This window comes from Rattus norvegicus, chromosome 10 (genome assembly GCF_036323735.1).
Source record: "Rattus norvegicus strain BN/NHsdMcwi chromosome 10, GRCr8, whole genome shotgun sequence".
Classification (NCBI taxonomy): Eukaryota; Metazoa; Chordata; class Mammalia; order Rodentia; family Muridae; genus Rattus; species Rattus norvegicus.
In genome coordinates this window covers 91,473,466-91,497,417 of record NC_086028.1, presented here as the reverse complement: position 1 = coordinate 91,497,417, position 23,952 = coordinate 91,473,466, and the positions used below count along the sequence as shown (strand labels likewise).

General features: G+C 46.2%; 1 protein-coding gene across 1 annotated transcript; it reads right to left on the bottom strand.

Moving 5' to 3' along the window:
- Positions 1 to 1,337: 1,337 nt before the first annotated feature.
- On the bottom strand, positions 1,338 to 23,518 carry Dcaf7 (DDB1 and CUL4 associated factor 7). Its single transcript, NM_001107057.3, has 7 exons — positions 23,153 to 23,518; positions 13,272 to 13,430; positions 12,468 to 12,579; positions 11,904 to 12,022; positions 8,424 to 8,633; positions 6,647 to 6,764; positions 1,338 to 5,816 (listed from the first exon to the last, which is right to left on the bottom strand). The coding sequence occupies exons 1-7, from the start codon at positions 23,288 to 23,290 to the stop codon at positions 5,644 to 5,646; spliced, it is 1,029 nt and encodes a 342-aa protein (NP_001100527.1). The 5' UTR covers positions 23,291 to 23,518; the 3' UTR covers positions 1,338 to 5,643.
- Positions 23,519 to 23,952: the final 434 nt, after the last annotated feature.

The following is a 23,952-nucleotide window of genomic DNA, read 5'->3' as shown; positions in this document are numbered from 1 at the left end:
ATAACCACAGAGGCTGAGACAGATCAAGGTCAGCCTGGGCTACATACTGAGTACCAGACCCAGACAGGTGTACATAGCAAGACCCTGTCTCAAAAAAAAAAAAAAAAAAAGAGGGGACACTGGGGAAATAGTTCAGTTAGTAGAGTGCTTGCCTACTGTGATGGTTATACATTTGATTTAGTCTAGAATCATCTAACAGACATGTTCCTGTGAGGGCATTTCTAAGAAAGGATAACTGCAGAAGGAAAGACCTTCTCTCAAGCAGCCCTGATACAGAGGCCTGGGGGCTGTGGGTAGCAGTGTTGCTTTGCCTGCTGTCCTTCCCTCCTGGCTGGCAAATAAATCTACCCTACTGTTGCTGCTGCTATCCTGCCCCAACTAAAGACCAGGAGCTGTCCAGGAATCCTCAGGCTTTCAAGGCCAGAATGCAAGACTGCTCAAGCTAGCAGCCTGTGAACTAAGGTGGTCCTGGGTTTTTGACGTCTCTAGTGTGCAGATGGCTATTATTGGACTACCCGGCCCCTATCGTGTGAGCAGGGTAACACATATTCATTCTTTCAGTTCTTTCAGCCCTAATGTACCTACCACATACAAGTCCCCGGGGTTCATCTCCAGCATGCCATAAACTGGATGTGGTGGTGCACATCCGTTATCCCAGCATCTTGTCAGTAGAGAGGCAAGAGGATATAAAAAATGCTAGGTCATCCTTAGCTACACAGTAAGTTCAAGGCTAGACCCAGTTACAGAGACCCTGTCTCGAGAACATAAAGAGCGAGTTAGATCCTGGTGAACCTCTGTGTTTTCTAAAGTTTCACTCAAGCTAACATCTAAAAGTTTTTGAAGAATAAGACTCCCTGACCTGGTTGCTGTTTTCCTCTCGTCACACTTCCTGCCATTCTTCACACGTACAAGCTGACTTACAATTCTCTGAATGCCCACATTTTCTTGTTTCCATAAATCTGTGTAGGACCGTTCTCCTTGCCTTAGGTGGCATTCCCAATCCCAGAGAACTCCAAGTCTTCAAAACCCAAAGCAGACATCTTTCATCTTGTGACATTTTCCTGACCCACTCTGGTTCTCACTCAGACAGAAATGGCCTCAGGGTTCCTGGACACAGCCCCATGCCCCCAGAACACTACAAGTCTGTAGATGTCCCTCCGACAAAGCATAAGCAGCCTGAGGGTTATGTATGGCCTTTGGCATGGAGTAGGTGTCCATGTTCTCTGAACTAAGAGAGTGAGCAAACAGGAGATACAAGGTAACAAGTTGAACTAGCAGATCCTGTGCTGAACAGGAGTGGGGTCTAACGGAAGAACTGAATTCACCACTAGAAGAAATTCAATCTATACATGTTCAAGTTTTATTACAAAGTATGATGGGCAGAAAATATGGTACTTCTTATACAGGAGACTGAAACAGAACAAGACTGTGAGATTAGACTTCACGTACTAGGAAGTAAGGTCACAGAAAGAACGCTCCACCCTCAGGTGCTTTTGAAGTCACCTCCAGCGGAGAAACCGCAGCTCATTCACAACACAGTGTTAAAATTTTATTACAAGCCCTGTATACAATCAGCCCTGTGAAAATAATATTTATAAAGGAGAAATGGTTACAGTACGGTTCTGCAAAGAGACAGCTTCCTCTCCACCTGAACAGGGGTGCTACGAAAGCTTTAGAACAGAAGGAAAGTTTAAATAGATAAGAAAGTGAGGTCATACACATGAGGCTATAGAGAACACAGAAATGGATCAGTTAGAGCTTAACATTTTGTAGAACATGAAATCTCCATTTTCTACATAGAGGTTTATACAATCATGCTACAATTCACACTCAGGGTAAGGCGAGGGAAAGTCACTGACAGAGGAATCATAAAATACACGGGATCAAAGCAAGTGACTCGTATTTGACTAAAGCTTCAGCTCGACAATTTTCATAACACATTGTACATCACAGTCAGCCCAAGGTGAGAACATTTCTATCAAATGGCGGATAGCACAGTTCGGCTTCACTGAGTTGTCTCAAGGGCGGGTGCTTATACATTTTCCAGCTGTCACACAGAATGTCAACAGCTTTCTTCTGGAGTTCAAGCTTCTCTTAGCCTACTGTTTCTGGCTGACACATTAGCCTAAGCCTCTTGGAGAAGTCATCTGCATGTTTCCACATTTAAAAAGTGATGTCCGGATAGCAGCCCAAGACCACCTGCTCATTCTGTAATGCCACATGCTTGACTCTGACCATTAGCAGCAATGACAGTATGGCAGAAAGAGAGAATGTAGATGGCTTGAGGTGAACAAGACTGGAGACATGAGACCCTCAGTTGCTGCCTCACCGGAGCAGAGAGGACAACTCTGGGAACCCTGCCTCAGGGTTCATGGTAACTGCTCAGATCAGCTCTCCTCTCAGAAACCCAATGCTGAATATACCCCACCTTCCTCATCCCGAGTGCAGGCCCTGAGGCCTCTCCTGCAATGGTACTCTGGCCTAAGCCAGGTAATCAAAGGAACTGCCATATTTTCACAATGGGGAAATAGGGCACAGCTTTGGACTGCCCACCATGTTTAGTAAACCCCAGAGTCCTACATTTCCTTATGGCCCAGGATGTATCAGGGAGATCATTCTATAGTAGAAATGCAATAAGAAAGGGGAAGAGGAAAGACAAGGAAGGGGCTGGAGGGTGTGGTTCAGTGGTAGAACACTCGCCCAGCATGTGAGGGCCGACGTCTGATCCCCATCACCACACACACACAAAGTAGAAAAATGAAAAGGTTAGGGAAGATAAAGGGAGAAATGGATCTTCAAGAAGATTCATGGATGCTGGGGCAGTGGCACATGTCTGTGACCCCAGCACTTAGGGAGACTAGAGAAAGAAGGTCCTCAGTTCAAAGACAGCCTGGTCTTAAACAAATTAAAACAATGTCATCATGTACTGTCACAGGATACCCAATACCTAGAATTTAACCTCCAGATATCACCTATAGCAAGAAGGGCTCTCTGCCCCCAGCTGTCACCCTCCTGGTACCCAGTGACACATAAGCTCCCTTAATGGTGCAGAAAGGCCAACCCAGGCTGAGACACAAGTTCACTCCACAGCTATGAGAGACAATCTCAATGTTTCTCCCCTCAGACTCTCTGTGTTCTCTAGTATTTCCTTCTCCTTTACCTTAAAATACCAAATTTTAGTTGTAACAATCATCAAAACACTATAGGACTCTGTCTTTTCTCATATTCTTCCTGAGCTGTTGCCAGTTATCTGCGACCTAATTCTGATTTGGAGAGAAAGTCACCACCTACTTGTCATGTGTCGCCTCCTCAAGCCCTAGCCTTGCAGGTCCAGGAAAGATATCAATCTCCAGTAAGAAAAGCTCAAGCCCACAAAAGCCTCAGACCCATTTACCAGTTCAGCTCTCTGCTAGTCTGATTGATCATGCAGCCTCCCATACAGCAGACAAAGAAAGCACGGGCCAGAGCCTCTAGCTTAGCCTGCCAAATGTCAAAACAGCACTGCAGCCACACCAGGGCCTGGAGTCCAGAGAACAGATCTGGAGATCCTGACCCACCTCACTGTCAGTCTAAGACCTGGCAAATATTAACAGAGTCTGGCTTTGAAACTTTAACATAGCTGTGTTTCAGGGAAGGGAACAGACTTAAGAACTTTCTGCCTCTCATGGCTACAAAAATCTCTTCCTCAGCCACAGGGGCCACCTGTGCATTCTATAGAGAGAGAGTGAGAAAGCTGGCACTTAAAATGCCAGCGACCCTGCAACCGTGGGTACATGTGTACTTGGAGACAGAGATAGCAAGAGTCTTACCTAAACCAGATGGCAGGCGAGAGGAAGACTGAACAAAGTTGCTAAGTGTCCACAGATCAAGGGACACACCATCACAAGTGGTTGGTTTCCAAAGCACATAGCTACCTCATATAAATGTATTCTAGTAACTGCTGCTAGCCTTTTAAAGCTTTGTTCACTCAGGCCAAGTTAAAGTCCATCCAGAACAGAGGTGTTGCCCAGCATAGGTCTTCTCCACAAGCCCTGCAACCACCCTGACTTCTACTGAGACTCAGCCCAAGAAGAAACCGAGGGCTCCTACAGCAGCAAGCCTGCTACCCTTGAGGTGTCTGCGCCTCGCTAGGAAAGGTCACTAAGAGACGAGGTAACCACACCGATACGGGCGAGTCACAGGTTAGTGCAGGAACATTAACCTCAAGCATTTGACCAGCCAGAGAGCCCATGTTCTCAGAAGACTGGATCAGCATTTACTTCTCCAACAATGGCAGTGTGAATAGCCAAAACCATCTATCAGCTTTCAGGCCTGCTACTCTCCTCATACCAGCACATCTAAGAAATCTGCAAGCAGCTTAGCAGAATACAAGCCCGGCACATTCTCCCAGGCCATGCTGCAGACTCTGCCAGGGACTCATCTAAAGTCAGAACTACATACAAGTCCCCTCTGTGGAACCCATTCGTGTAACGGAAACAAGACACACAAGGCCTGTAAGTCAGCTTGGCCAACTGCAGCCTACAAAGTTGAATACTGCTCAGAACCTTAACTGAGGAGAGGGCAAGTGCACAGGTGTGGACAATTAGACGGCTACCCTGGGATCACCACAACTGATGAGCTCCTCACTTACGAGAACTGCCTGTCTATCTCAGTCTAAAAATCTTGTTTAGGGTCAAGCACAGACAATACCTCTCAGGAAGTCTCTTATTTAGAGCACTTAATCCAAAGATGGGACAGTATCCAACCAGGGAGAGGAAACTCAACAAACAGAAACACAGCTTAGCTTAGAGATCTCTTTTGCCTATCATTCAAGTTCTAAACTGGAAAAATAGATTCTGAAACCATACTGGAAACACAATGTAAGTTCAGCTTTCCTGAAAACGATTCTCCCTCAGCATGGCCCTTATGTCAACCCCACTGGGTACTCAATTAGTGAAGCCAGAGAAAGGAACCTGAGGGTGGAACAGGCTGAGGAAAGGTTGGTGAGTCAACAGACTTCAGAGCACCAGCGCAGCTGCCAACTCCTGGTCAGGGGTGTGCCCTGTAGGCAGGAGAGCAAACTGCTCGTGGGGTCTAGGGTCCAGTACCCACTGCAGGCACTGAGGGAAGAGAGGACGGTACAAAGAGGGAAACCTGTGAAATCAAGAAACCAGGAAGGTTAAATTCTTTTCATAAAAACCTAGCCTGACAGATAAAAACATACAAAGTTGAGGTTTGTTAAAGAACTGGTGCCAGGAGGAAAGACAGTCTGAAGTTGGTCTTTGTTCCCACTTAAGTGCTAGCACAACACATAGGGACAGGGGACAGACGACTGCCTCAGCAGCAGACAGACAGACAGAGCCAGTGCTTGTACTGTTCATGAACCAACAGCTGACAAACAAATACACAGAGACGTTTAATTGAAGAAGCAAAGAGGAGGAAAGGAGTGAAAACTTAAAACCCAGCCCTGGGCCGCGGTGGTGCCACACAGCACAGTCCAACACAGACAGCGGGGTAACTGGCCTGGACTTCTACAGCAGCTTCTGGACACAGTGGGTTAAAGCAACAGTAGACATACTGGCCACTGGGAACTCTTCTTACGTGGGAAGGAAGGGGGCAGAGGCTGAAGCACACAGCCCCTGCCTAGTCGGTGAGGTGCCAACACTACACGCGGAGGATCTCCAGGCAGTTGTTGTAGCAGATGGCGATCCAGTCAGGCTGGGTCGAGGCCCACTGCACATTGTTGATCTCCCCTTCAGCTGTGTAGGCCAAGATAGGGTCCTCGATGGCCCGAGGCATCTGCTGGATGTCCCAGATGAGGGCCTGATGATCATCCGCTGGGGAAAAAGCAAGTAAGAAGGCCAGAGCTCAGGTGATGAGGTGACAGTCTTGTATTTGGAGAGGCAGTCACAATTTGCAAAACTTTGTAAAAGGAGCTTTATTTCAGAAAAGAGGAGCCCAAGATTTACTGATGTCCTCGGACTTGCTCCCTAATGCCATGTAGCCAGTGAGGACCAAATCTAGGTCCTGACTCCACATCCCTGGTGTCCTTAAGCTCCATTTCCTGCACCAGGCTAGAGAATTAGATCAGGACACTGGGCTGAGGAATCAAGAAAGGACACAAGATACAATGATCCCAAAATACGATGTCACTTCAGCCACTAAAAATACTTGAGTGGATAAAGATGCTTCTCTGACGACTGTTTCCCATTTATGTACATTTATATTTCAATGAATTGTACAGATGACTGACATAAAGTGCTATACAGACATAAACATTAAAAAATTCCATCCATGCCTGTAATCCCAGTAACAGGAGCAGGAAACACAGCTGAGTGACAGAGTGCCTCTTATCGTGTTCAAAGTCCTAGGTCCAATCCCCGGTACCATCAGAAAATAAACAAAAAACCTGAATTGTTGCCAACTGATGTGTTTCGCTAGGTGTGGTGACACATGACTGTGATGAGAGCATTTTGGAGGCAGAGGAGGCGGACTGCTGCCATTTGGAGCTCAGCCTGATAAATACAGCAAGTCACCGCCTGCCAGCATTAATTATACAGCAAGACCCTGACTCAACAAAATAAATAACAAAATAAAACAAACTTAAGACCCGATGCCTCCCCCACCACGGTCACCTGACCCTGATGCTGCCTCCCACCATGGTTACCTGCAGTGCAGATGTGGCAGGACGAGTGTGGGGCCCAGGCAATGCCATTGACGCATGCTCGGTGGTTGTTTAGCCTGGCAACCGGTGTGCAGGGAACTCGGACATCCAGAATCACCACCTGCAGAAATACAAGAGAAAGGCCCATAACTGCAGAGTGCAGCAGGGAACACCCACACACCCAATTGTAAGAATGGTCTCTTCATTTACGGATCTAAGAACGCTAGAGGTAGCATTTCCTGAGGCAGAAACGAACAATACAAATGAGCAAACATAGACCCTGTACTCTCCATGCTGAGAGACTGGACACTAAAGAGACTGAAGGGGAAGGGGAAGAAGGAACAGGCAATATGAGTTTGATGATCCACAAGCATCTTTGCTAAGAGCCTACAAAAAAATTTGTGCATCTCAGTTAGGTGGAATGTGTCTTACCAATGCAGAACCCAGGATGTAAGAAGTCTGAGACATCAGCCGCACCCAAACCGAGGCTAACTACCTACCCTCTCAACCAACAACCCACCCCTCTCCTGAGAACTGGCAGACCACAGAGCCTCTGCCTATACATCTGCCTGCAACAGCTGCAGAGTCTGCCTAGAACACCGAGTGGGAAGGCCTCCTTTCTATCAGTCCCAGTAACCGTGACTTGGTTTAAATATCATCTAGCTATTACTTGTCTAACCCTTTTTTCTTTACTGTGAATTGTTTATTTGCATTTTTAAAAATTAGTTAATACAACTAATTCATGACAAATTACCAGATGGATTTTATATTATTTCTTCAGGACCAGAGTTTTTACACTTGAAGCTAGGAAGCATAGGCATGCATGTGTTTAGGTGTAAAAGGCTCTTGCACACTCTGGGCCAGGAACAGCAAGTCCTCCCGTACGCCTGCTACTCTGACTTGTACTCTTATCTCATCCATGAAGTTTCTGTCTAGGACCAGCTTCCTTAATAAACACCACTTTCCCAAACAGAGACTGCTGAACCAAGGACAAGACCAAGCTTGAAGAGCCTCCAGAATCATGGTGACTCTGTGGTATTTGTACCGAGTCCCAAGCTGCAGACCCATCACCACTCTTCTACCGGTCTTAGCATCACTTTACCAGAAATTTATTTACTTGCTTACTTATTATTTTTGAGACAGGATAGCTCTATGTGGCCTTGTTGTCCCGGAACTCACTCTGTAGACTGGACTCAAAGTCACAGAGATCTGCCTGCCTCTGTCTCCCAAGTGCTGGGATTAAAGGTGTGTGTTAGCATGGGTGTGTGTTAGCATGGGTGTGTGTTAGCATGGGTGTGTATGCATTTTGTTTTTGTTCGGTGTTGCTTTTTTTTTTTGGACTAGGGATGGAACTCAGGGCCTTGAGCATGCTAGACAAGCACTCTGCCACTAAGCCACATCCCACCACATCAGACCCTTGCACAGAAGGCCGTGTGACTGCACTGAGCTTACGGCTCACCTACGATGCTCAGTAAGTTCCAAGCTCATCTGGCTACAGAGACTGTCTCACCGAACAAGCAGGGAGCAGGTTCTGAACACAGTCCTTTTGTGGATGGGACCCTCAGTCTAGTGCCCACTGGCACTGTTGGGGCTGTTTTGTGTACTGCAGGATGAGTAGCAGCCTCCTTAGTCATTACTCATGGGATGCCAGGAAGACTCCATGCTCTAACTTGTGACAATCAAAAACATCTCCATGAGCTATCCTGGGTACTGGCTGCTAACATCTGAGAGCTACTCTTGTAAGTACACTGGAGTCAAGGGACAAGGCTTCAGGCCTTACCTCCATTCCATCCATGGCCATGGTGGCCAGGTAGTTGGGGTCCTGCTTGTTCCAGCAGAGGCGAAGCAGGGGGTGGTGCTGTGGGTCTTCATAAATGATGGTGCTGTGTTCCAGATGGCGGAGGTCGAACATTCTCACAGAGCCGTCAGCACCCACAGAGGCAAACATGTCCCTGCCACCTCCAGCTCGGCTGAACGCAATGTCATAGACCTGTTGGTAAGAAGCTTCAGACTCAGCCCAGTCTTCTCCTTTCCCACAGCATGGACATCAGTCACTTCCAGATCATCTGATCCCCAGCTCATGACACAAAGGCAGGTTAAGTTTGTGGCTTCTCAGAGAATAAAGATCATTCTACCATAGACACTGGCTGACTTCTTCCCATTCCTGCCTTCTACTTTTCCTCTTTCAACCCTGAGATAAAACAGAAACGACATTTTCTGGCTGCCAGTGGTTTCACTTACGTGCAGTCAGATGCAGAGTCATGATAAAACCACATTGGCTCTACCAAGCTGTTCAGCTATAAAACCTAGACGTGAGATCCATTTGTATGAAAAAGGTAACATGCTTTTGGTTTTGTGTTTTTTAAGAGGACAACTAGAAGCTGGAGGTATGGCTTGGTGGCAAAAAGTACTTGTTGCTGTTACAGAATACCCAGGTTCAGCTACAAATGATCTGTAACTCTGGACCGGAGGATCTGACACCCACTTCTGCCTTCTCATACTATGTACACATGTGGTACAAGGACATAATGCAGGCAAAACACCCATACACATAAAATAAAAATAAGTAAATCTGAAAAAAATAAATTCTCATGTGGCCCAGGTTGACCTCAAACTTGCTATGTGGTAAGGGCTGTGGGGAAAGAGAGTGAGTGAGAGTGAGAGAGAGAGAATGAATGTGTGTGTGTGTGTGTGTGTCCTTATGTAGCAGAACAGCACTAGACAAAGCCTTTGTCTACCTGGTGTGTCAGGCCTAAGAAGACAGGGTCTTGTCATGTAGCCCAGGCTAGCAAACTTTAGACTGTTCTATCTTTACCACCTATGCACTAGAATTATAGGCATCCAGGATCCCCTTTTAATCACTCTTTCCTTTTCCTGTTGTTTTAAGACAGGGTCTCATACAGCCCAGGTTAGCCTTAAACTTGCTATGATATAGCGGGAGATAAGCCAGAACTCTTGATCCTCTAGCATCTGCCACTCAAGTGATAGGAGCACAGACATGTGTGACTATACATGGCCCTTTTGAATCAGTCAATCTTACACAGAGAGCTTCTTTATGGCTAGAGGAAAGGGTGAGCACACTGATCACAATAGGTGGGTATCTACTAGAGGAAAGGGTGAGCACACTGAACACAGATAGAAGGGTATCTACTAGAGGAAAGGGGTGAGCACACTGATCACAGATAGATGGGTATCTACTAGCAGTATTTGTCCCTTAGTATCCAGGGCAGCCAGAGGACCTTTTTTTCCCTAAGATTTGTATTTTATCTGTATGAACGTTTTGGCTCCTTGTATGAATGTGTACTTCATGAATAGCTGAGGTCAGAAAAGGGCATAGGATTCCCTGGAACTAGAGTTATAGATGGCTGTGAGCTGCCATGTAGGTGCTGGAAGTGAATCTGGGTTCTCAGGAAGAACAGCCGAGGCTCTTAACCACTGAACCATCCTTTCAACACAGACCTTACTTTATATTTGTTTGTTTTTTGTTTTTTGAGACAGCATTTCTGTGTGGCACTGGCTGTCCTGGAACTTGATTTTTAGATCAGGCTGGTCTCAAACTCAGAGAACCATTTGTCTCTGCCTCCTGAGTGCTGGGATCAAAGGCATGTGCCACCCCACCTGGCTTCAGATCATATATTTTTAGTGAGATATTCTTCTCATCCTCCACCCTGACATCTGCTGTCATCATTACCAAGATTCTCAAGTGTGCTCTGTGTTCAGCACCTGCTTTCCTGTTGGCTGTAGGTAATCCTCCTGCGGAAACACTGGGGATTCCCGCAGTGTGGTTCAGAGCACAGAGCTCTCCCAGCTTAGGTAACTGCTGTTACCCGCGCTCTACCTATGGGGTTCAGCACGAAAGAGGGCAGGTAGCAGCTCCCAATGTACTAAACGCTCCTCTACTACATCTGCCAGGCAGCAAACCTTCCCTGCCCTAACACACACACACTCATACACACACACATACTCATACACAGACACACACACACAGACACACAGACAGACAGACAGACAGACACACACACACACACACACACACACACACACACACACACACACACACACACACGGCATTTCCTCAGACAGATCTGCCATCACAGGTTCCTTCTTTCCAGTCTGCCATTAGTTTGATCCATTCCTGCTCCTCCTGCTCTTCTCTGTGTCACAGAGACCTGATGCTACAAGCCAAAGTTTGGCTGGGCCCCAGATTTGCTGTCTGCCTCTGGATGGTTCAGACAAAGGAATCTGAGGAGGGAAATTGGATTCTGGGAAGCAAGAGCTCAATATTATTCTGCCTCTGTTCAGAAGCATGTCTGCCAGGTAAAGCCAGACTCTGGGCTCCAGTAGCCTTCAGCCTGGGGGTAGTGGACCTCTCCACCCCCCACCCCCCCACCCCCACTGCTTTCCTCTCCAGTCCTTCACCCTGTAAGCATTCTCTTGGTTTAAATCCCTTAGGCTTATTCTTGCAAGGCCCCCCTCCCCCATAATGGGGGCTGAACCTGGGACCTCATGGATGCTAGGCAAGCACTCAGTCATAGAGCTGTATTCCAGACACCGAGTTGTTCCCAGCTTTGAGTTGGTTCTAGCAGAGAACAGAGGCTGTCTCTACTTGACATCTGCACAAGGTCCTTTAGTGGTCATCTCTGCACACACACTCTTCATTTGACCCTTGGTTGAGGAGGAGTCAGGTCCCATAGTCTTGCACAAGAGCTTGCTCTCGATCAAGCCCTCAGACTGGCTACCTGGCACCATAATACTCTGTTGATGACCTTAAGGCACCTTTTTTTTTTTTTTTTTATACAAACACTGATGCTCCTCGATGTGCAGGTAAAGGGGCAGCAAAGGAACTAAGACAGGGACACTGTGGAAGCAGAGATATACCAGCTTCCCCATCACCAGAGGAATGCTCCCCTCAGCTCTTCTGCTAAACAGAAGAAACGGCACCAATAAGACACATTTGCCTCCTAACAGGACTGAAAGTAGAAAGATTAAGTAAACATACCAGAGTTCACAGACTGGTTTCAGAGGAAAGTGGTTAATTAGGATTGTCATGAATTTTTCCTCCTTCCTGTTTCCTCCCACCATGGAGACACCATTACATTTAGAGAGAAGTGCATTCAATGATAAGTGTGTTTTCTGTTTTAACACATTATAATTTACATGCAAACATTATGATCTACATGGCCTACAACACAGTGTGAGAATAGCATGTCCTCTCACCTGCAGGTACAGAGAGCAAGGAGAAAAGGAAAAACATCATTACCTCTTTGTCATGGGCAATGAGCTGGGTCTTCACATGGCCAGACACAAGGTTCACTCGTCCTAGCACCTGCCCGGTCTCCAGGCCCCAGATGGTGCAGGTCGTGTCAATGCTTGAGGTTCCTGCGGACACCAGGGAAAGTCAGTGCCGATGGGGCTCCATACAGACACCCTCTGCTCTGCTGGGCCCAAGGACAACAGGCCACAACTACTTCCTGAACACTCACTTCTGTCTTTTGTGTGGTGGGGAGGAGAATTCCTTGGGACCCTGGTGTAGTTCAGGCTGACCTTAAGCTCAAGATCCTCCAGCCTGCACTCCCACGTGCTGGTGTGAGTGTGTACCACCACACCTGCAAAACCTTAACTTTTAGCCGAAGAGACATGATAGACACACAAGGGAAGCTAAGTTCCCTGTGAGAAGTAATAACTACTTTCATATTTAGTCCATTTCACCATGGCCTGTTTTTAGGATGCGACGCATGCCTTAAACGCCTGGATAAAAACCCACACGGCCGAATCTGAGGAAATGTATCTTCATTTTCCTCAAGCTGGAATTCAAAGCCCTCACCTAGAAGGTAAGGATCCACCTCATTCCAGTCAAAGGAGGTCAGGGGAGCACAGAAGTCTGAATTCTTGTTATTGTTTAGCAAGCACTCCAGCCTGGTCTCTGTTTCGCCAACCTGAGGAAACAACGATTTAAAACATTAGCCAGCCTACATGTACCACCCCCTACTTAATGTCCTAGTTAGTAAATTAAGAAGAGAGGAGGAGGGGTTGGGGATTTAGCTCAGTGGTAGAGCACTTGCCTAGCAGGTGCAAGGCCCTGGGTTCGGTCCCCAGCTCCGGAAAAAAAAAAAAAAAAAAGGAGAGAGGAGGAAGTATTTTGATGATAAAGGGTAATAAAACCCACTCGGGCATGTGGACTTCCTTTACAACTCCCCCCTTTCCCAGCTTTGCTCTCAAGGCTTTCACCCGAGCCTGTCTTCTGAGAGGGTCACAGACGCCCAAGCACAAGGAAGGGACGCTCCTGAGCTGAGCTTGGCTGAAAAGGGAAGATCCACACAGATGATGCATCAGAATCAACATCCTTGGATTTATTTACTCAAAACTATCTTGACTATTACTGGAGTAGGAGGTCCCAAGTGTTCTCTGCCTCGCAGAAGGCGTGTCCCCATCAGCAGCAAGACTCTATGGCACCTGGGCTGCATTTCCTAGAAAACCCACAGGGCTGAAACAAGGTCAGTCCACAGGCCCTTCCTGTCCTTCCTCCTGCAGCAATGACACTAGCTGTCTGCTCTTCAGGACTGCACACTGTTGACACCTGACCCCAAGAAAGCATGTCTGGCTACCTGCCAAGAAAGCATCTGCTTACCCTCCACACACGGAGATAGTCGCCACTTGTTGCCAGAAGGTCCGGATAGACGCCTTTTGTGTCAGGAATCCACATGAGCTTTGTGGTAGGGTATGGGTGGTCAAAGGTGTTTCGGCAAATAAACTCTGAACTCTCCTCATCTAAACCAACAAGTTGAACCTGCAGAACAGCACAATTGGACCACATGAGTCTGTTTCTCTTGAGAAGTACCAGACACACCAGACCTCTGGTCAGCCTTAACATTTCACTACACTGAGTGCACAGGCAAGCTATTAGGATCCCTAGACTTCTGATCCCAGCACTACATAACTCAACACTCACAGGGTCCAGTCAACTCTATCTAAAAGATGAAAGAGATCTGAATTCAGGTTTCCTGACTCATGAACCTCCTCCTCCCTGTCCCACTCTCTGAGACCATCTGGTCATTCTGCCCCTCCTCTCCTCTGAAGTTCTGGGAGGACAGGAATGTGCAAACACAGCCTATTTAATGAAATGCTAGGAACTGAACCTCATGGAGTCTATGCCACCCCGCAGCGCACAGCATATAGGGCTTGTCTCCGCCTTCCAAGGGTTTGCTCGGTTTACTGGGTCCAGTGGTTTTCCTGTTGAGCTTCAGTTCTCTGTAAACCTTTGCTCGCCTATACTACTGGCTTCATGTGTGAATTTTAAGAGCATCTCTTTAAAACATACAGAAAGCTGTTGACGTATGACTCCAACTGTCCTGAATCTATGGGTCAGTTTGGGAAGAACTGCTAACTTAGTTACACTGAATTCAGTTATTTAGGTCACCTTTCGCTTGTTCCAGCAATGATTTAAAGTTTTGCGTGTACAGATCAACTCTTTCACTAACTTTGTTTCTATGTAATTGTATGCTACTACAAATATATGTTTTTTAGGGCTTTAGTTGTATTTTTCCCTACACTACCTAGCATGATTTTTAAATTCCATTTTCTACTGTTTATGGCTATTATTTTATATATTAATTCTAGATCTTTAACTTTGGTACAATACTCATTAGACATTTATAAGGAATTTTCTGTATGAATCTATACACTTCGTTATCAGGCATAGATGTGTAAGGTCTATAAATGTGTAGGAGAGATAAGGATTATGGGTGTGAAGGAGACAGAGCCCTGTGCTCTGAAACACTTCAGAGCAATAAAAGCAGAGCAAAGGGTGTAACATAATGCTATGCTGCTGCTGCTGCTGCTGCTTCTCCTCCTTTTCTTCCTCCTTCTTTCCTCTTCCTCCTCCTTTTGGTTTTTTGAGACAGGGTCTCACTGGGTAGTTTTGGCTGTCCTGGAACTTGCTCTGTAGACAAGGTTGGCCTCAAACTCGTAGAGATCCACCTGCCTCTGTCTCCTGAGGGCTGGGATTAAATGTGTCCATCACCACTGCCCTGTAAGATGCTTATTCTTAACACCATCACTGATAACACTTCAGAGCAATTCTCTAGTCCTCAAATGCGATCTGAACGGGTGAGGAAGTGACCTTAGGATCTTGACAGTCTTCCATCCAGGTGTAAGTGGAAGGACACAGGTAGGCAGATAACTTCAAAGTAAAACTGGAAAAAAGGGGTTTACACTCACTTCTAAAAAGTCGCCTGTCATCTTAAGACATTTCTTCCAAACCCCCAATATCAGATCCTGTGAACATCTCCTACTTAAGGTCCTCTGGACCCAACAGTCAAGGCTGACTGCCACCCAATGCATGCTAACCTACCTTATCCTCCATTCCCACTTCTAATCACCATTTCCCACCTTCCCTTTCCTTACACGTCTTTCCAGACTTGTAAATTACGCCTACACCCTTTCCATCAACCCCAGCCCTGATTAGTATCAATATGTCAGGGACATCAGGCTTCCAGGACTCTCCCGTCACTGGCTGCAGGGACTTAGCCATATCACTGTTGTTAACCCTGCTTCCCAACCTGCAGAGTTGAGATGTTCATGACACCTACTCTTAATAGTTGTGTGCAAACTGTCTTTCCCAATGTATTTGCCTCAACATTCTATCTTAGTTCTCCCACAAAGCACTGGCAGTTTTCCTGTGTCTTCAGTAATTCTCAGTATCATGCATTTGACAGTTAATCTCATAGTGCCTCATGAGACGCTGATATTACTGTTTTGTGTAGTTTTACTTAGTAAGTGTCTTAATGACGGGGTTATTGTTTTTCTTTTTATACAGTTGGCTACTTTTCCAAATTCAGCTTTCTTGTGCCTATTTCTCACATTCCCTGGGTTTGGATACTGCTGTCATTATTTCCGATACCCAAGCCCCAAGAGCAGGATTTCTGTATTAGAAAGATGTGTGGTAATGGTGTTTGAATGCAAAGTCACATGAGTGTCCTGCCTTTGAGCTAGATCCTCAGCCTTAAACTTTAATTCTAGCAAAGTGCATATCTAGACAACTGGAATGATGGAGGCTCCAAATAGAGACCCCACTGGGAGAGTAATCTGCCCACCCAGGACTCCAATTAGCAAGCACCCCAAGCCTATAGCTTGACCCCAAGCTCTCCTTAGATCAGCTGTTTGCAATGGTGGCTCCATATTACAATCTCCTGAGAACTTTAAGGACATCCTAACGCCCAAGCACTATCTAGAGCAGTGAAGTGAGCATCTGTGGTAAGAAACAGGCGTCCTATCTGTGAGAGCACCCAGTGGTCCAAGCACAGCCAGAGTTGAGAGCACTGTGCTAGCTTTGCCACATCAGGCTGGATGACTGAGCCAACCAAATCCACTTCTGGGAATTTAAGACCTTAATCCTACTTAGTCTCAGGTCTTTGTTCAGAAGGGAAAAACGGGAAAGGCCAGACCCACTGCTGCATGGAGATTCAGGAAAAGCTGCAACAGGAAGAGGGTATAAGCAAGCCTTGAGACTTGCAGGGTGTGAGGACAGCTCTCCACTGCCTGGTTTATCCCTGAGGCCTGAGTTTCATCTTGCTCATTTGTCTACCCTGTCAGCATGAATCCTTCTCTTATCAGAAATCATGTTCTCTTCATCTCATGTGTATGGCTGTTTTACCTGCTTGTGTGTCTGTGCACCATTTGTGTGTCTGCTGCCTGAGGAGGCCAGAAGAGGACATCAGAGCCCTGGAGTTAGATAGTCCCCTGCTGCCATGAGGGTGCTTGGAACTAAACCTGGGTCCTCCACAAAAACAGCCAGTGCTTTTAGGCACTGAGCCATCTCTCCAGCTCCCACCCCTTAAAACTATCTTGAGTAGGTTCCTGTTTCTAATAGTGACAGTCTCTGTGAGGACATAGTCAAACCCAACTAGCTTTCATGTGTTTTAAGATAAAAATTTATGGGTAGGAGAAATGGCTCATTCAGTAAAATACTTGTCTCACCAGCATGAGAATCTGAGTATAATTCCACCGGAAACCAAGTTAAAAAGCCCAGTGTGGGTACATTGTAATCTCAGCTCTGGGGAGGTGGGAACAGGAGGATCCCTAGGGTGTGCCAGCCAGTCAGTCTCACTGAATCCAAGCTCTAGGCCCAAAAAATCAGATGAAGAGCAACTGAGAAAGACACCTGTTACTAACCTTTGGCCCCAATGCAATGAATGCATGGACATACATGCACACACGGAATGTTTCTTTAAAAAACAAATTAAAGCACTTTGGAGTAGAGAACTAATAATCAAAGTACTGTAAGAACTGTCTACTGCCATACTTTAAAGGAAACAGTTTTTCTGGAGCACCTTAAGCTGGGCTCCCATCCTGTGGTCTGTCTGTACTCCAGTCCTGACAAAGGATGAGGAGGGGATGCTCCAGAGCAGACACTGCATCAGAGAGAGCGCCAGACGAATCGTGACTTAAACAGAACACCAGCGTTCCTTAGAACAGGAGTAGCTGTGCCCTGAGCTCCACCTTCCAGCAGGTTGTATCTTCAACAGTTCACAATTCTGCCACTCAGGTGACTCAAGAAACCTACTTTCACCTTCCAAATGTCTCTGTGGAACTTGTCACTGACTCTGACATGCTCAAAGCTTACGTTTGGATAGCCAGACATGTACATTTTATGATAGAAAGAGACTGTTAAGTAGTCAGTGAATGTTCACAGTTCACAGTACACATTAGCGCCACTCCTGACCGTGCTTACTAATTCTTACTAAGTTCTACAATGACTGGGTATCTTTCCAAATTAGTTTTTCCTGTATTTCTCTCTGGGCAGAGGTATATATGTATGGTGGGTTCTTTATAAACAAACAAACAAACAAACAAACAAACAAACCAAAACAGACTTGTTCCATATAATTTATTCCACAACTTACTTTGAATAAGAATGTCTTCTCAAGTCAGTATGAATGGTTCCACTTTGTTCTTCTACAGCAGACTATGGTAAGCACACCTCAATTTATTCAACTGTTCATTTATTTTGGTTAGTCCATTGTCTTACTGCTACCAACAGTGCTACAATGAATACCCTTATTTAATTTTTTGTATTTATGTGTTAAAGGCTTTTATTGGATAGATTCCTAGAGGTGCAATTGCTCTAACACATTTTAATTTATTTTTTGTATATGTGTGTACATGTTCATGTATATGTGTGCATACATGCACAGGCCAGATGTCAACATCAAGTACCTTCCTCAATCTCTCTCCATCTTGCTTTCTGAGACAGTATCTCTCATTAAACCTGGAGATCATCAATTTGACTCAACCGTCTGGTCGGCAAGTTCCAAGGATCCTATTTTTGTTGGGCTTTGGGACTTTTTACATGGACATTAGAGATTTGAACTCAAATCTTCATGTTGGTGCAGCAAACACCTTACCAGCTAAGCCATCTCCCCAGGCTCCTATTTTCAATTCTACCCTCTTCTAAAGGGTTGCTTCAGGCTGGAGAAGCAGGACGTGCCCATAACTCCAGCACTGGGGATGGGAGGGAGGATGAGGCTAAGGCAGGAGGAAGAAGAGTTTAAGACAAGCCTCCGTACAGCTAAGACCTTGCCAAGAAAAGGGGATGCTGAGCATGGTGGTGACCCCAGTACTGAGAGTTGGAGGCAGGAGAATCAGAAATTCAAAGCCAGTCTAAGCTTCATGAAACCTTGTACATAAAAGTGAAAAAGTTATGGAATACTGAGAGGAAAACAAGGCAAAGTACTTTAAGATGCAGGCATAGATAAATAGGAACTTTCTGAAAAGTCAATAACACAGACAATAATCCTAGGCTTGAGAAGTGAGACTGCATGGCATTACAAAGCTTATGCACAGCGAAGGACAGCAGCACCAAGAGGCGGCCCACAGAACGGGTGAAATCTCTGCCAACCACATCGACAGGAGATTAAGATGTAGATTTATAAAGAATTGGGAAAATTAAAAACCCAAACCCATAAATCGTATTAACAAATGGGAAAATTAATTCAAGTGGCAATTTTCAAAGAAAAAATAACAAAAGGCCCATAAATACTTGGACATACAAATGAAAACTACTTACAGATTCCATCTCGCCCCAGTCGGAATGGTTATCATTAAAAAATAAATGGCGACAACTACTGGCTAGAGAGTGGAGAGAGGAGCCATTACACGCTGCTGCTGAGAACGAGAGCTGGTGCCGCCACTGTGAAAATCAGCATGGATTTAAAAAGCTAAAGAGTAACCTGGGCGTGGTGGCTCATACCCATAACTCTTGCACTTGGGAAACTGAGGCAGGAGAATCACTGCTAATCCAAGGCCACCCTGGACTACAGTGACGACAGGGAGGAATAAAGCCCTAAGAACAGAGCCATATTATCCACTCCTGCTGTGTACCAGCGTCCTCGGTCAGCACACCAGACACTTACACATCCAAAACTGCTACTGCACTGTTCACGACAGCAAAGACAAACTCTCCACCCACAGGTCCATCAGCAGGTGAGTGGACAAAGCGAAGGGAGCACAAACACAAGGGAATCCTATTCCGCTGTAAGAGAAAAGGAGGTTTGCAAGAAAATAGGTGGAACTGGGAGTCATCATGATGTTAGGAGAAACAGACTCAGAATGACAAATAGTGTTTTCTCTCATACACACACACACACACACACACACACACACACACACACACACACACACCCCTGTGCATATATACACAAAAGGAGAAAGGGGACTGTGAGTGGAGAGGAGGAGGTCTAAAGGGAGAAAGGAGGACAGAGATGGGAACGGAACATATTTGGCAGGAAGGCAAGTGGGAGAGCTGCTTAGGAGAAGAGGGGACAGGAAGAGAGAAAGACAGGGAAACAGGGTTGGGAAGGAGGAAGGATCAGAACAAAATATAATGAATGGGATGTATGAAAATACCACAAGACATTCTTCTTTAAAATAACAGAAAATTAATTTTAAAAAAGGGGAATGTACAAATTGCTTCCATTTATACCTTTATTGACAGTAAATAAGTGCCAATCCTCCCATATCTCTGAAAACATAAAAATTAAAAATAAGCTTTCTGCTAATCTAACAGGAAAAGATGGCATGTTTTACACCCGTTTATTACTGAGGTTGAGCATAAGAACTCATCATGTCAGCTCTTCCCTCCATCTGTTAGCCTCATAGCTGAGGGTTTTCTTGTCTCATTGCTCTGGTGGGAGCTCCTCTCCAACAATGCCTACACTCAGGCCTCCCTTCCCACACCTACTCTTTCTTTCTCAGTGTAATTTCTGTTTTCCCCACTCCCAGCACAGGGATTGAATCCAGGACATCGCACACACTAGTCAAGAATCCTACCCACTCAGCTCTCTCCTCAGCTTTGTTTTCACTTTTTAAGACAGGTTCTCACAAAGTCAACCTGGCTAGCCTTAACTTCGCTCTATAGCCCAGGCTAGCCTTGACTTCATGCTCCCCTTCTTTAGGCTCCCAAGTAATTGGCAACCTGTCCTCCTCCTTCTTGTCCCAAAAGACTTTTCCCTTTGTCCAACAAACTCCTGTTGTGGAGAAGTGCAGTTCTGCACTATAGCCTTCTTAGGTCCAGCATCCTACCACTCTTCCTTACACATTGAGGGAGGGCTGGAAATTAGCCCTGACAGCTGTCATCCTGCGACGGTCAGTCTTTCCCTCCAGTCTCCCCCTGCTCTGCTGGGTCTCGTCTGACTCCTACCTTCAGTGCCTTGTGCGGCCACTCTTCACAACTTTCTCCAACATGTGAGACAAAGCCCTAGAGAGGAGAGCTATGAAGCAGAATCATGTTTACTCATTGAAAAAAAAATATGTTGGTGCTTTAAAAAAAACAGTCTTGCTGTCTCTCCCAGACTGGCCTTGAAGCTGGGACCTACTGAGATTTAAGGCACATTACCACCCTTGGCCTATTTTTTTCCTCGTTTTTATTTTTTGAAAGATTGCTTTTTAAAATTTTGTTTATGTACAGAATGTTTGACAGTCATGTGGAAATCCTTTAAATTTTTATTAGATTTTGTTACGTGTGTATGTGTATTTCACCAATGCCTGTTGGTTCCCCTGGAACTGGGTTATGAGCCACCATGTGGGTGGTAGGAGTTAGCCCTGGTTCTCTGTAAAAGTCCTCCCTCTAGCACATGATAGTCACAGCCATGCCTTCCCCAGTTCGTGTGGCTTTGGATGAGTTGTCTGCTTCGTCTCAGTTTCTTTCTGTGTTAAGATGAGGTAGAGTCAGATAACTTAGTTAGAAAGGTTTTTGTTCTTGTTCTGCGGATTTAACCAAGGACCTCGTGCATGGTTTGGTTACACCAACAGCTTGGGAAAGTGATTAATGACTCCAAGTGTTGGTTGATTTGAATAACACAGACATTTATCCCACACTTAAATGACCACTATGGAGTTCCACATCAGCACTGTGTATCCTAAAGTGGAATAAATTCTCTCTCTTCACAGAGCTTATGACAACAAACAAAGAAGGAGATATGGCACTTTTATTTTAGAAAGACAAAACCCACAAGGTAGTGGAACAGGGCGACATATGTTGGTAATCCCTGCCCTTGGGAGGTGGAGGCAGGTGGATAAGGAGTTCAAATCCCACCTGGGCTACATGAGACTGTCCCAAAACATAATAACCTCTTAAGATAGGAATGGTATATGTTTATTATCCACAGAAATCAAAGGAAAGATGCATGCTTCTAGGGTTTTTGTTTGAAACAAGGTCTTACTTTGTAACTCTGATTGGTTGGGAGCTCACTATGTAGCCCAGGCTAGCCTCAAACTTATAATAATCCTCCTGCCTCACCCTTTCAAAGGCTGGGATTACAGGTGACAGCCACCAGGCCCAGCTCGAGGGTTATTTTATATTACATACTTGCTCCTCAGGAGGCACTGGATATGTTCATAGTTTTAAATGAGGCACTGGAGAGATGGCTCAGCTGACAAGAGCACTTGCTGCTATTGCAGAAGACCTGTGGTCATTCGGTTCCTAGCACTCACACTGGGTAGCTTACAACAGCCTGCAACTCCAGCTCAGGGACACCCTCTTCTGGCCTCTGCAGGCACTCAACTTCTCCTTTTTTAGATAAAAAACTCTGGAAGAACTTAAAAGGGGAAAAAATTAATTTGTGTGAAAAAAACCCCACAGTCCTTTGAGAATATTTTACTTTTACTTCTAACAAGAATCCTTAAATAATATTTCTAGTGGTCTTAACCTTACAAACACTACAGACACCAGAACCCTGAAACACAGCTACAGGGTTATTGCCACTGTGGGTGGAGGGCGGGGGGGAGGGGGACAAAAGCCACTAGAGAGGAGAAAAGAAATAAGGCTCTTCCTTAGGAAAGGGCAGCTCAGTACACACTCCCTGGGACTGTATATGTGTGGTGTCTGGGCAATCAAAGTCCATTCTTTTCATCCATTTCTCAAAGAAGACTCCAAAGAAACGGGGACCTTTACCCAGAGAAACATGTGTGCTCCTGAAATACTATAAATGAACCTAAATATTCAAATGTTTTCACCTGGACCTTCACATGTAAAACATGTAAGCCCTCTCAGAAAAAATAAAAATTCGGTCTGTGCAATGCCTTATAGTTAAATCCTAGACCATCTACTTCTTCCACTCCTCCCCCCCATCTTGTCATTTGTCTCCAGTCTGATGTTCATAGGAGTAAGCCAGAGTACTGGCTCTAAACACCACTGGCCACAGCTTTCTGTAGCTCTGATTACTGTCGTTCGTATTTGTTTTCACCCAAATTACAACAAAAGAATGAAGGTAAGAGATTAGGGAAAGAAAATTCTTCCTAATACTTTCAAACCTATATCCTGCATATAAAAACTCTCCTTCTACCAGCATTTTGTTGGAGTGATGATGTCCAGCAATGTTGCAAATCAACGTGTAAGGAACAACGAGAAGAATAGGTCAAACGTCATCTTTCTCTATTCAGAAATAATGGCGGGATAATGCCACAGACTAAGGTTTCCAAGGATAGACTGTTTGGGGGAGGGTGAACATCGAGGAGCAAAACCAGTGACCAATGACAACCTAGCACTAGGGCTCTGTATCCATGAGAAACACCTGAGATGGGGAAGATCTTGCAATAAATAGCCCCAACAGAAATCTCGCGTGGCCAGGAATGCACGACCACCAATCCAAGCGCCCGCATCTTCCTCCACTGCCTCTCTCCCGCCCCCCACCTAGCAACAGAAGCACTGCGACAGAAGTGGGGGAAATGAGAGGGACGGAGGAAGACATGGCTTTGGGGGGTGTAACTCCGGTCTGAAACCTGCTACTACCATCAAAAATCTTATCTGCCTCAGGCATGTCACAACACCGTGCCTCGGTTTCCCCGGCTGTCAAAACTAAATAAGAGGCAACGAGTGTGACACCCTCAGCAACAGGACCTCAGAGGACCCACCCCCTTGTAAAGGCGAGTTCGCAGGAGACTTGTGAGATCTGGGGCTGCCGCCCACCTCGAGCGTTCCTCGCCAGCTACAAGCTGAGCCCCCTCACAACTTACCTTGTTGTTGTACTCCTCCACGAAGCTGCCCAGCGCCAGGCGAAAGCGCTTGTCCGGCCGCACGCTCCAGTTCATGGCGTACACAGTCCAGGGCGCTTCATATTTGTAGATCTCCTTCCGTTTGCCGTGCAGGGACATGGTGGCGGCTGGGCCGCAGAGACGGCCGGAGAGGCAGCGGGCTGAGGCACAAGACGGGCGGGGAGCGGGGCTTGGGTCCGCGGGTCCGAGGGGAGGCGGGGCCCGGGCGGTCAAGAACGGCCTAGCCCTCCAGCAGGTCCTCAGCTACACACACACACTCGGCCGGGCCGGACCACCAGTTTCAAACCAGCTCGGGCAGCGACTACCACCTTCCGTTTGGGATGTCGGCCCGCCCTCTCGGAACGGAAGCCACGCGACCCCACAGCGGCGACGAGCGTTGGCTACCGGGCACGTCCTTTCTAAACTGTTCCTTCTTTTCATTGGTCGACACAGTGGTAGCGCCCGCACCCTCCACACAATTGGTCAAAATGTTTGTCATTCTACTTATTCGCCCCGCCCAGCTCCTGGAGGCGGGCTCTTTTGAAGTCCCAAAGATCATTGGCTACCCAAGATGTCAGTCAGACGGATAACGGCGCAGTGCGGGTGAATGGGGGCGTGGGTGACATAGGGGCAAGTGTGCCCCGCTACTGATCCACATTCTAGGCCAAGAGTAAAGCCTGCCACTTCTCCATTGCTGCTGCTGTTCTGATCGCCTCTATCCACTGAGAGTAACGGTCAAATCCACTTTCATAGATGACCTCCTGCCTTTATTTCATCGCCCT

Excerpts from the sequence above, each read along its gene's own strand:
- Dcaf7 (NM_001107057.3), bottom strand. The coding sequence starts at position 23,290 with ATGTCCCTGCACGGCAAACGGAAGGAGATCTACAAATATGAAGCGCCC. Across the intron at positions 12,580-13,271 it reads ACTATCTCCGTGTGTGGAGG|GTTGGCGAAACAGAGACCAG; the intron begins GTAAGCAGATGC and ends TTGTTTCCTCAG. Across the intron at positions 12,023-12,467 it reads GGTGGATCCTTACCTTCTAG|GAACCTCAAGCATTGACACG; the intron begins GTGAGGGCTTTG and ends TGGTGTCCGCAG.